The sequence below is a fragment of the Vidua chalybeata genome, chromosome 9, assembly GCF_026979565.1.
Source record: "Vidua chalybeata isolate OUT-0048 chromosome 9, bVidCha1 merged haplotype, whole genome shotgun sequence".
NCBI classification, from domain to species: Eukaryota; Metazoa; Chordata; class Aves; order Passeriformes; family Viduidae; genus Vidua; species Vidua chalybeata.
The window spans coordinates 28,977,480-28,990,961 of NC_071538.1; the positions used below are offsets into that span (position 1 = coordinate 28,977,480).

The 13,482-nt window shown below is 46.1% G+C and overlaps 1 protein-coding gene across 1 annotated transcript in view; it reads right to left on the minus strand.

The window, feature by feature from the left end:
* NIBAN1 (niban apoptosis regulator 1) overlaps nucleotides 1–13,482 on the minus strand; it is a 28,447-nt gene that overhangs the window by 11,237 nt on the left and 3,728 nt on the right. Inside the window, exons 5-6 of the mRNA XM_053951118.1 lie at nucleotides 12,592–12,756; nucleotides 168–283 (exon numbers count right to left, since the gene is read on the minus strand). Coding sequence (XP_053807093.1) covers nucleotides 168–283; nucleotides 12,592–12,756 — 281 coding nt within the window. The remainder of the gene's footprint in view (nucleotides 1–167; nucleotides 284–12,591; nucleotides 12,757–13,482) is intronic.

Sequence of the window (13,482 nt, forward strand, 5' to 3'; positions counted from 1 at the left end):
ATTATCACTTACATATGAGTAAGAGATGTCTTAAAATCTCAGGTATTTCTATCTACGAAATTTTCTTTTTTAAGATGCCCTTTTAGCCAAAAGAATTTATAATCTTCACTACCCTCAGAGCTGCCATACCCAAAGCCAAGAAGCCCATCAGGGATATATTCTTTTACCTCTTTTTCATTGCCAGTTATCATTTCCCACGTGCCATAGTGGCCCTTCTCCTGACGGAAGAACTGAATGGCCTCTAAGAACGCCTCCACTTCATACGTGGTCTGTTTGAGAAAGTCTGGAGAAAACAAAAAGTAACATAAACAATTTACCCGGAAATAATCTTTAAAAATAACCATCCTTTTCTGAGCCATTTCCCACTCCACATGCACTAGCAGTAATATTTTTAAATCATTTACTAAGCCTGGATGCCTGGAGACCTTGGGCATTCACGAAGATTTAGAAGTGTATTAACATAGGAAAGCTCATTCCTTGCCTTTACACCTGTGAGCAATGTAAGGTGGCACGTAGGAAGACTCTGACAGTGTGTGGCAGGGCCAACAGTTGGGAATTCTTCCTCTTTAGTTTACTGTAATGGCAGGCAGCTTATTGGATAACTTGCTAAATCCTGAATTAACATTCCCCAATAATGTTTTAGTTCCTTTGTTTTGTTAAAAAAATGATGATCAAGATGGTTTTTCATGGATATACAAGAAAACAGACCTCAACAAAGAAAGCACCATGCTTGTACCAGTTAAGAACAAAAACTCCTGACAAGATCATGCTGATTTCCCTAAATATTTCAGGAATGTTCAACCAGAGCTCTGGGATATCTGGTTATTGTGCAAGGCAACTTCTGCCAGATGGGAGCTCTTCCTGAGAAAGGTGTGGTGGCCTGGGGACGCCTTGGCCTCAAAACAGAGTGAAGCAGAGTGGCTGCTTGGCAAACCTGAGTGAAAAAAACACTTCAGTGCTTGTAGTGCTGTGTCTTCACTATCAGACCATCAGGATTACTATCCAAAAAGGCTTACTGTCCCCTCTCCAAGATTATCTCCTGCAGCCTTGAGCAGATGAAGTCCTGTTGTGCACTCTGAGAACAAAGGAGGGAAGAACAAGAATGTTGATTCTCTCAAAGGGAATTATGCTGCTTTAGAAGGTACTGATACATACAAACAGTTGTGATGAGTCAGGAGTAAGTCCTCAAGCCTTGCTTGTCAAGCAACACTTCTTTGGGCTTGCTCATGAAACTGCTCAAGAGAGAAGCTTTACAGGAGCCTTGCATAAATGCCAAGGGCAATGCAGGGATTAGAGAAATTATGGGAAACATGGAGGATTAACACCAAAGTAATGCCTGAAATATCTCCTCCATGCAGTTTAACAAAAACAAAAGCTACAGAAACCTACAATTAACTTCATCAGGGCTTTGTCCTTGAAGCTTGAAAACTACTTGAAAACTGCATGGTTTTGGATCTTCTCAGAGCCCAAATGCCAAAATTTGCCCTTTCAGAGTTTCACCTGGCTGCAATGACTGCAGGAAGGTCTGTTAAACACACTGAGGGGCAATAAACACTCTCTTAGTGCCACTTTCTTGATACTGTTCTTCATCTGCAGACATTTGGAGATCCAAAGACATCACGCAGACTCTCCAAGCTCATACAGTGATCCAACAAAAAGAAAAATCAGCCAGGTAAAATCCCAACCCTACTTTCACTGCTGCCTCCAGAATTTATAGCATTTGTCATGGCACGTCACAAACAGTATTAGTTTTGAGTCAGGCTGTTCAGTGCTGAGAGAACATCCTCTGACCACAGTTTCAATGAAAGAATGGAGTGTTCCACCTGAGCAACTGAGGTGGAGCATTGCATTCAAAAACTTTTGTCCTCCCGAAATAAAACTGAAAAGATTTTGATGAGAAGAGGGCCTGGTTTGGCAGCAGGGAGGGAAAACTGCAGCTCCCACAGCCCTCCAGTCATGACTCACATGTTTTCCTCCTTCACAGCTGTGCTCCCTCCTAACCCAAAGGGACAACAGACCATCCAAGAGGCTGGATCTTGGAGCTGCTGAGATGGTGACACATCAATGCTGACAGGAGTCTGCCCTCTACGATCATCAAGTTTTAAATCCATGCTCAAGGGAGTATTCTCTCTCTGTTCTGACTGTCCCCAAGCCTGTACTGTAGTGAGAAGAAGGTGCTAAAAATCCAAGAGTGATTCATTTGAATAGCTCATGGGAAAAACTTGAAGCTGTAAGTGCCATAAAATCCCAATCCCACATTCTTTCCTCTGCCAGTAAACACAGGACACAAACACAATCATGGCAGTCTCGCTACAAAAACAACTCCAAGCAGAAAGAAAGCTTTATCCTTCAAGGCTGCTACAATTGCTTAATTTAGGCAATTTCATTCTCACTTTCCATAGGAGGAAAAGATTGCCTCAGTGATAAGGCTTTGAACAAGTAGATCCATCCAGTGCTGTGCAGAAGCTGCTGGCGAGGCACACGAGACAGAAGCACATTCATGGACAGGGCTCAAGAAAAGGGAATTGTACCCAGCTGAAAGGAGCTGCCACGCACATTCTGCACGACCTATGGGGGAGAGCCAGCGTTCTGCCCATCCCACCCAGCAGTCCATGGAAAGGCTGCAGGAGGGTGGTGGCTTGGCAGCCACAGCAAGGCCAGGGAAACAAGGGCTGGGCTGTTGGGGGAGCCCCGCTGGCGTGCGAGAGAGCAGCTGGGCCGTGGGCCATGGCAGCAGAGCTGCAGCTGCAAACGGGGCAGGTGGCAAAGCCCAGTGGTGCCAGGGACGAGTGTTCACCAGGGGGAAGCATGATGGGTGCTCCCCTCTCCTGGAGCCTTCACAGGGCTTCCCCTCAGCCATCCTGGCCCCTGTCCTGAATGATCCACGTGTCCTGCTGGTTGTACGGAGGGGAGCAGCTTAGGGCAGCTTGGTGCAGTGCTTGGCTGCAGTATTCCTTACCCAAATCTCACACAAAGCCAGGAAGGTTACTGAGTGTTCTCCAGCAAAAGGCCAGTGAGGCTTTACAGGTACCCAGACTGATACTGTGCACTTGGAAAATTGCCCAAGCATCTTCTCTAGCTGCTAATTAACATAACATCCTTTATGTGTAGAGATTAAAACAAAATTCTGCTTGATCTGTTTAATTTTAAAAAAAGAAAACCTGCCTAGAGACTCTACATATCCAAGCATAGAGCCCAATTTCAGTAACAGATATTGCTAACCACAGATTTCTTTTATAAATGCAAGAGTAACTGCTATAAAGCTCCCTTTGACTTTGGGAGATGGAAGGACAACTGGAAGCACCATGACTTTATAGATCTTCCCAAACTTGCACATGACTCAATGGTATGGCTCAGTTTGTTCAGGAATGCAGAAAGCTTTCTGGGAAGGAAGTAGCTTCTATGCAGTGAATAATTTCTCTTTTAAAAAAGATAATTATGTCAATCCTTAACTCATCAAAATGATACCCAGAGGACCAGGCTACTGGACACCCTCTGAGAGCACCTGCACATGGTGCAGAAGAGTTAACTTAGAGGGTTCTGTTCCCAGACTCAGCTGCCTCCCGTGCTTGGGCTGCCCTGGGAATGGCAGCCTTCTAACGGGGTGCCCGGGGCTGTGAGCTGCTCTTCTGTCCCTTGGCAGGTGAATGTTTGGGGAGTGATGAGCAAATCTTCATTCCCAAGGACCTGTGGGCTCTCCCAGCCCTGTCCATGGCAGGACAGCTGCACCCTTGGAGATGGACATGGCTACAGCCCCTCAGGACAGGCTGTCCATTTGTGACTCAGCAACACTTCCTGTGCATCCAACGACAGCAGCAGGAATTAACTGCTCTCATGGATTTGGTCTCATCCACAGCCACAGATCAGCTGGTCTTACACCAGCCAGAACACTGGAGAGCTCTGTGCAAGAACTTCTGCAGATGGACCTCCTTACCAGAGAGGCTGAGTGTTCCAGCTGCCTCTGGCTCAAACCGGATTTCCAGCACATCCAGATAATGCGAAATCTGCTTTTGAACATTTCAGTTCAAACTGTGCATCTGTCTGTACTGCACACCGCTGCCTTGGGGCTGCTAGTGAGGAGGTTTAATCACTCAGATGATGATTTTTCTTAATTACAAGCAAAGGAAGATGCCTTTATAACATTGGCATAGCTGTTAAAAAGTGATTATTTCAACATCCCACTTAAACTGTCCCTCTGAACAGTAACTGTCATTAATGGCACGTGGGGACATGGTTTAGTGGTGAACATGGCTGGGTTAATGGTTGAACTCAGCTGCAATCCAGTAACAGTGAAAGGGTCTATTGACTGTGGATAAAGTGCTTTCCCAAAGTGAGCTCCACCATGAAGAATAGCCTCAGCCTTTTGGCTGACATTTCACACAAGGCTGAGGCCCAAAGACCTAGCTGAACAAGTGCTAAGCCAGAATCCAGAAGTGTGAGCTCACAGAGCACAGGTTTTAATTAAAGAAATGCTGACTCTGACATAATGCCCTTCAACTGACGACCAAAACTCAGGAGCAATCCACCCTGACTTCATCTGCTTCCTGCAGCACCCCAGCCAGACTCTGCATGCAGGGAGTATCATTTATATGATCCTGGAATTCTTCCTGCAGGTAACTAATTGATATTAGCAATGTGGCACCCAGTGATGGCTGTTTTTGTAGGAGATTATCATGTCATGGGCTCAGGCTCACCAGCCTCAGCAACTGCAGCTCTCTCTTCCCAACACAAGACATTCACAACCAATACAAAAAACTCATGACTTTTTAGTTTCCCCCTACAAGACAGCAGAGCCCATGAATATCCTCTCAAATCATTCAAAGCGACAGGCTTTGGACAAAGACTGGAGAAGGCAGGAGAACAATCACTGGAAGGAGATGAAGATGACCAAGGAGTCCAGTCTGGTGGCCTTTCACTGAGGAGGAGAATGTCACTTACTAATAATTTTTGGAATATAATAAATGAGTAAAAAACTGCATCTGATTTTAGGTGATCTCACAATATTATTTCCTTGCTTCCTCATCCATTTGATGGAGAGCTGACTCTGGTGAAGGCAATGCCAAAGCATCTCTAATAACTCCTTCTTTCTGGTCACTTTATAGAGCCTTTTCCTGGGACACAAAAAAATCTCAGTACAGATATTAGTGCCTTCCCTCTTGTGATGTCACAAATAGGCAGTACAAGGCAGATAAAGAAGTACTTGGAATTTAAAGTGCAGTCTCAAAAGCTAGTGATTCCACCTCTTCTTATTTCCACTAGACACTGCTGCCCTCAAGAGAATAGATTTCATGCTAAGAAATGCAAATTACATTTTCCTAATTTTCTCATCCTTCCAAGTCATTCCCCTCTCACCTTGCCATCTGTTTCTTTCGTATATATTTAGAGTTGCTTTTCCCCTGCTTTCCACTATACACACTCTGTAATTTAAAAAACAGTCAATTTCTGTTTTTTTAAATTTAGACAAAAGCTGGTAAAAAAAAAGGAAAATACACAGCCCCAAACCAACTAAACAGACAGGATAGTGGTACTGACAGTTCAAAGACAGTGCTCCCAGTCTGACAGCCCCCAAGGATTTGGGGTGGAGGCAGCTGGAGACCATCAGGGAACAAGAGACATTCCTGCAGGGAAGGAATCAGTCTGCCAGCCTTCCAGCACCACAATTAGGGAACGCCCTTCAAATAAAAAATAAATGAGCACAATAAAAAATCATTTCCCTTTCTAAGAGCTCACGTGAGTTCCAGCATGTTTTAAGAGCTGCTGCATTTAGATACCACAGACAGCTGGTGAAAAAGCCATGGCCATCAACCCCTACAAAATTAAACTGTGGAAATTCTGTCTCCAAAAAATAAGCAATGGTCCCAACCCACCGGGATGGCAGGTAAGAAAAGCAACATGCTTTGAACCTGGGGAGATGAGGAAAGCTCAGGAAGTGCACCTAAGGAAAAGAGAGCTTACCTGGGGCTTGGGACATGGCTCAAGCACAGCTGAAAATGACCCTCAAAATAAAAGGACGCACATTTTACCCTCACAAAATGCTGTCCTGTGTTGCTAGCATCCAAACTGAGAACAAAGTGAGATATATATGGTGCTCTGGGCCTGAGAGGCATCAACCTCCCAGCTCTGGGGATTTCCTGTGAGCAGTGTGCTGTCACATTATCCACAGAGCATGTGGTGTGAAGCTGCTAACCACCAACAGAAGCTAGATGAGGTCACTTCCAAACATGATACAGCCCTGAAAGAATACGCTGTACTTATAGCAAATAGAGCTTCCTTCTGTGGCCACCAAACCAACACTGAGCAGGGTTAACTGTTTGCTCATCAGCACACAGCACCCAGACTGATGCTGCTCAAAGCAGCACTAGACAGGGCACAATGAACCTCCAGTGGGAAGCCCAGCAGGTGTGGGTTTCATACTCTAAAAAATTAATGAACACTGCATAAACACACACAAAGGATCACAGTATCACTTATTTCTGACATTTTCCAGGTGCTTTCCAAACTAGCTACTGTATTCCTGGAGCAGGTGGGAATTTGGAGAAGAAAAGGTTCTGTTTATTGTGCCCTTTCAGTACCTACAAGGGCACAAAGAGAGTTGGAGAGGGACTCTGGACAAGGGATGGAGTGACAGGACAAGGGGGAGTGGCTTCCCACTGCCAGAGGGCGGGATTAGATGGGATATTGGAAAGGAATTGTTTCCTGTGAGTGTGTTGAGGCCCTGGCCCAGGGTGCCCAGAGAAGCTGTGGCTGCCCCTGGATCCCTGGAAGTGTCCAAGGCCAGGCTGGATGGGGCTTGGAGCAATCTGGGATAGTGGAAGGTTGGTGGCAGCAATCTGGGATAGTGGAAGGTTGGTGGCAGCAATCTGGGATAGTGGAAGGTTGGTGGCAGGAGGTTCCTTCCCACCCAAACCATTCCATGATTCTGTGATTTCTCTGCTGCAGAACTTTGAAGCTGGAGTCTGACCATCACCTTGCTCTGAACAAATGAGTCTTCACAGCTCCTAAAACAGGCTGGGGTGGAGGGCTCAGGGCAGTGGCTCCCCTGCACCACCCCATGCTTGGCAGTATGCAAGATGATGATAATCAGCCCGAGGTGAGAGGGATAGGAAGAACCTAATGGCAATTATGATTTCAGCACATCCATCATCTAGCTGTTTCAGAATGAATGTCACTCCTACAGACTGAAAATCCTCACCACAGTGTAGGAAACCAGGCTGGCAGGAAAGGCAAAAGCCACACTGACTGAATGAACTCATGCTGTAGAGCAAAAACATCCTAGAAAGAGGAGAAATAGTCTTATTTCAAGCAAAATACCCTAAATTATACAAATATTTTCTATATCATGTCCTAAAAGTTTCACTGAGTTTTTTTTATGACCCCACAAGCCTCATCAAAGGTATTTCTAGTGCAATGGCTTTGTCTGTTATGACTACATTAATATCCCTATGCACATCAGTTTGAAAAGTCTATTTGGAACTCATGTGACTGGTAAAAGAACAGCCAGGTCTCAGCCACTCGTATGGATCACAGGTGTTCTTATCTTATTAACCAAAAAGGGGTTTAATTAACCCAAGTACAGCAGCTGCTTGAGAGGACCCAAGACACAAGTCTTGGTAGATTAAAGGGTAAATATTATCTCCATTTGTACTTTTTCCCACCCCAAATTACCACACAAACTTTCCAAAAGGCCTCACTTTCATCCCAGTGCACAAAGACATTTTTCTTTAATGTCATAAAAAGCAATTTCCTCCTCAGTTCTCCTTTAATTGCTCCCTCCACATCCACTGGAAACAGGCAATAAGAAAATCCTTCCCTTCATCTCACTCACTGGGGAAGAAAGGCCACCCTGTTTGTGGCATGAAGTCTCAGAAACCCGTCCAAAGTGGTATGTGGACTCCTGACAGCTGCTCTGCTCTGTATATAGAGATATATAGACACATTCATCCCTCAGCTCAAGGATTTCATGTCAGCTTCTCAGCCTTTATCAGTGCTCCCAGAATTATTCTGAATTCTGGTTCAAGAGTTGGTAAGTCCTATACAGGTACTATAGACATGTAACATAGGAAATTTAGAAATAACTATGAGAAAAACATCTGTCAGATAAATTCAGAGCTGAAAAAGGAAATGAAGACACTGATAATGGCAACCCTGAAAATCAGAGATGAAGAAAAAAAATCTGCCCTCCACAAGTTTTTGCCTTTCTCTCTTGCTTAATGTATTTCTTTATTATACTTCTTTAATATATTTATTGCTCAAAATAATTTTTGTTGTTGTTTCTGTTGAAATTGGAGGTGACAGGATATGGTTTTGAAAGTCCCTCAGCTTCCTGTGTCAGGAGGGTGATTGTCAAGATGTGGATGTGAAATCAAACCAGACCAAAAAAAAATAAAATCACGAAGTGAAACTCTGTGTCTCCCAGAATGAGCTAGTTGTCACTTCCTTCCCATCATGCAGACTTCCCTCTATCCGAGCACCAAGTGGTCAGGATTCCCCACCTTCAACAGCAAATACTGAATGAAACTCATATAGGAAGCAAGAAGACTTAAAAAACCAAGTAATTTAAGAAGTACTCAGAAGGAACTTCAGTCTGATTTTCAAGGCATGCAAACATAAAGGATTAAAACCTGTGGAATAGCTATTATTAGAGCCCTGTGAATATTCTGAGCCTTTCCCTCACTGTTGCCATTGTGGGACTGATAGAACATCCCCATTGGGGGCTAGGTGGCCACTTCAGCAGCAGATTTCCCCCAGATTTGAGGTGCACTTGTCACATTTCACTAAGGAAACAGGGAGCAAGATGGAACCAGGTAAGTCCAGGTTGTGGATCAAAGTGGATCATGGGGCTAAGGCAAACCAAAGGATCCCATGTTGCCACCTCCATCTAACCTGGCAGGAGCAGCTTAGAAAACTGGAGGAGAATGCTAAACTGCTTCCTCCACACTCCACCTAAACTCAAGCACAGCTTCTTTAAAAAGCTGAGGAGTGTTAAAAATCCTACACTGCTGTAGGTCTGACCTGCAGAGACACTTGGGAAGCACGGGCTCCCCAGAAGCAGCAGAGAACAGTCAGCAGTCCCCTCCAGGGACCCCCTGCACCCACCAGGCTGTTGGGGTTCCTCTGCTGCTCCCTGGGTACTTGTCTTCTCACTGATTAGCCCTAATCACACCACCTCACAAATTAAAACCCAAAAAGCATTTCATCTTCATGTTCCATTGCTGGTGAAGGAGATCATTGTCTCCTCAAACCATCAAGCCCTCATCAATAAAGGGCAAAGACAAGAGGAAAATTGAGAGGGGAACAACACAACAACCCACACTCCAAACATCTGAATGCCATTTCCCAGTGGTGCTCACTAAATCCCAATGCTTTTGCTCTGCCCAGAAGTCCCAGAAACACAGGCTGGGCTGGTATTTATACCAGAGGGGGACAGGAAGCAGCTGAATGCCAGGGCGGCTCCCAGCGCTGATTCACTCCAGCTTTCCATGTTTAACTCTGCTTCCTGGGAGAAAGAAAACACATTGTAGCCATGAACTAGAGTCCTTGGCTAAAGCCCAGTGCAATACATTCCTTTCCAGGAGTGGCAGATCACAGCAGGGACAGAAAGGCTACTTCTGATCAGACATGGCATTTATCTTTGTCCTGCCCTTGCCAAATCTGCCCTGGTAAATGGGAACTCGGCACTTTGGGAAGAGGTGGAGTGAGTATTGCCCTGGTCCGTGCTCCTTATCCCGCTAAATTATATTTCACAATCAAAGATGAAAGATTTTTCACAGTTCTTTTCTCTTTTCAACTATTTTTTAATAAAAGAGCACAGTCAAAATTTCTACTGCAGTCCTTACTACCCATTGTTTTGCTGCACATAGCTGTAACTTTGTCAGATTGCTCGCACACCTGTTTTTGTCAGCAGAATTGTTTGCAGAAAAGACTTTAAGAAGTATTAATAAACTAATATTTTTCAGTGATGTGTGAATGACTAGGAATCAATATGAAGCCCTTGGGAAAAAAATTCTCTCCAAGAGCAGAGTTCAATTTACTGAGGTGCTTGTCAGTGATCATTTTTCTGCTTGCAGCACCTAGATCTCCACGGGGTAACATAACTCCAGGAAATCCACACAAAAGGGGCTCCTGCTTCCTTGATAGCCTTTGAAACTCTATTCCTGGTTCAACAGTAGATCCTAATCCAGACTGTCTTTATCTGCTTCTCACCCTGTTGGGCAGAAGTAAGGATGAGCCTTGAGGCATTGTCTGTCAGATAAAAACTGGACCACAGGAAAAGCTGAGAGGGATAAATCCTGGAACAGATGCATAAATGAGCACTAGCTAAGCCATATGAAATATAATGAAGTGCAGACTCACAGGCTTTGGAGACGGAAAAGACCTCTTAGGTCATCTAAACCCAGCTTCTGCCAGTTCAGGATTGGCCCCTAGAGTGATGTGCTGAACTTTAAGAAAAAAACAGGCTGCCAAAAGCTTTGTCAAACCCATTACACTTGTTCCAGGAGAGAAATTAAAATCCCCAAACATCACGAACAGGTTTCAAGTCATGGAGTGCCAGGAAAACTTGATTGTGTCCTCATCTCCCTACCAAACCTCAGTGAGGAGCCAAGTCCAGAGTGTCAGGGCACTGTACACCACCTGGGAATGCAATTTGGGTTGTACAGCACCTGGACAGCCCTGGGATCAGGAATGGGGAGTGTACACCACCTGGATAGCACTGAGATAGGGAATCTCACATTTCCTGTGAAGAAGGCCCCTGAAACCAACCAGCCCTGACCCCCACACAAGTAACTGCACATCTTAGGAAACTGCCTAGAAATGCAGTCGTGTGTGTTTTCCTCGTGGGAATGGAGTCCTACAGGAAACCAGGAATGTCTTTAGCAGTGGAGACAAGGGAAAAGAGATGGTAGTTGAGAATGACCCAGGGAGGACAGCAGGAGAAAGCTGTCTGAGGGCAATGGGATGAAGCTGATCACCAGGAGACTAAAGTGACAGCTAAAAAACATTCACCAGGAGCCACTTCTGTAAATAAAAGGGACTGTTCACACCCTGCACTCACAATTCATTTACCCACAAGCCTGGGCTTCAGACCCAAGCAGCTGAGTTTAGTGGAGAAGTTGCTGAGTGTTCCCATCTCCCACCAAGGGCAGCAGGAGCAGATGGGACTCCAAAGTGACACTAAAGGCATGGAAAACCCTGGAGACCAGTGGGGAACTGAGGGCATCTAGGTGGAAAAAACGTCATCTAAAAATCAGGAAAGCATTTATTTTTCTGAAGAGTCCAATTCATAAATGATCTTCCAATTTCTTGGGAGCAAAGCTGTTTTTATAACCCTAGCAAGTCACAAATCAGAGTTTTTTTAAAGTTTTCTAGTCTATCCTACTCAGATAGTAGTGATATTCATAATTTATCTTTGTGCAGATAATCAATACTGTGTCCTACACACCATTCATGGACCAGTTACAAGGCTTAACCATGGCTGGGGTGCCGTTGAAACATCTGCAGAAAGGTCAAATGTTTGATCAGGAGAGGTGTGTGTGTAACAACACAGGAATGTACTGGGGGAATACACTCCCTCTGTGTTGTACACATCTCCTGAGTGGCATAGGGTGGGATTCTTGGGATTGTCTGTGCAGGGCCACGAGTTGGACTCCATGATCCTTGTGAGTCCCTTCCAATTCAGGATATTCCATTATTCCTGACTCTATAGCTGTGATGCATTAGCCAGCTTGCAAACACAGGTAAGGATTTGTTGTGCCTTAGTAACAAACACCTCTTAGGGATTTTGGATCATTACACAACTTCCAAAGCAATTCCCATGTTTTATCCCCAAGCTCACACCTAACTGTGTTCCCAGCACTGCAGGAAACAGGGCTGCGTTGATTCATTCCTCAGGGTGCTGAAGCCAAGCACCTTTTGTAAGTGACTTGCATTTTCCCACAGCTGGGTGGGTGGGTCCTGGGTGGGTGACACTGTCCCAGGCTGAGCCCTTCCTGCACTCACTGTGGTTGAAATATCCTACACAGTCCCATCCCTCACTCACCCTTGTTGGAATGTCCCACAGCCCCATCCCGCACTCACCGTGGTTGGAATGCCTCACGCAGTCCCTTCCCGCACTCACCATGGTTGGAATGCCTCACGCAGTCCCTTCCCTCACTCACCGTGGTTGGAATGCCTCACGCAGTCCCTTCCCTCACTCACCGTGGTTGGAATGCCTCACGCAGTCCCTTCCCTCACTCACCGTGGTTGGAATGCCTCACGCAGTCCCTTCCCTCACTCACCGTGGTTGGAATGCCTCACGCAGTCCCTTCCATCACTCACCATGGTTGGAATGCCTCACGCAGTCCCTTCCCTCACTCACCGTGGTTGGAATGCCTCACGCAGTCCCTTCCCTCACTCACCGTGGTTGGAATGCCTCACGCAGTCCCTTCCCTCACTCACCGTGGTTGGAATGCCTCACGCAGTCCCTTCCCTCACTCACCGTGGTTGGAATGCCTCACGCAGTCCCTTCCCGCACTCACCGTGGTTGGAATGCCTCACGCAGTCCCCTCACTCACCGTGGTTGGAATGCCTCACGCAGTCCCTTCCCGCACTCACCGTGGTTGGAATGCCTCACGCAGTCCCCCAGCACAGCGCTGAAGCGCCGCTGTGCCCCTGGCTCTGGGAAGCAGAAGTAGCTGTGCCGGGAGAAGGGCTGCCACAGGTACACCGGGAACTCCTTCGGGAGCGGGACGAAGGCTGCAGCCGCCTCCTCGCTTGAACCTGCACAAAAACACCTCTGTTTGAGAGCTGCAGATTTCCTGGGGGTTGGCTCTGTGCCAGACCTTTGCCAGCAAGTTAATCTCCTTCCCAGTCCAGGAGATTGGGCACAGAGGGCGGGGGGACACAGCTGGGATGGGCACACTCAGCTGGCATCAACCCTCTCTGTGCTACACCACAGCAATTTGATGGCCTCTTGCTTTGTCTTCAAGGTGGCAAAAATCTAGTTTTGGTAAAATTTCAAAGAAACTATTTCACTGGATTGCAGCTGCTAGGGAAATGTTTTTCATGGCAGATAAGTAAATTAGTGGGGAGAGCTGGTCTCTTCCACATAAAGACCATTTAGGAGCATATGGACTTTTGTACAGAAACAAGCTGCATTAAATAAACCGTGTTGGAACAGCAGTGCTTTCCCTGGTTCCAGGATCTCCACACACAACTGCCCTTAAAAACTGTCACTTCAATTCCTTGCAGGTGATGTAAAGAAAGCACCAGCTTTCTACCTCCAGCTCCCACCTGCCCTGGGTCCCTGCACACAGAGGATGCAGGACAGCACATTTAGGGATGACCAAGCCCAGTCTGGAGTCACTGACGTGCACTGAGAGCCCAGACACATGAGGTTCACCTTGGAGGGTTTTCAGCACCACACAGAGAGTAGTGCCATGAAGATGAAGTGATGATCCTTTTGAAGGGACAGCCATGGGAGGCCCACGAGCACCCTCGGGGTGT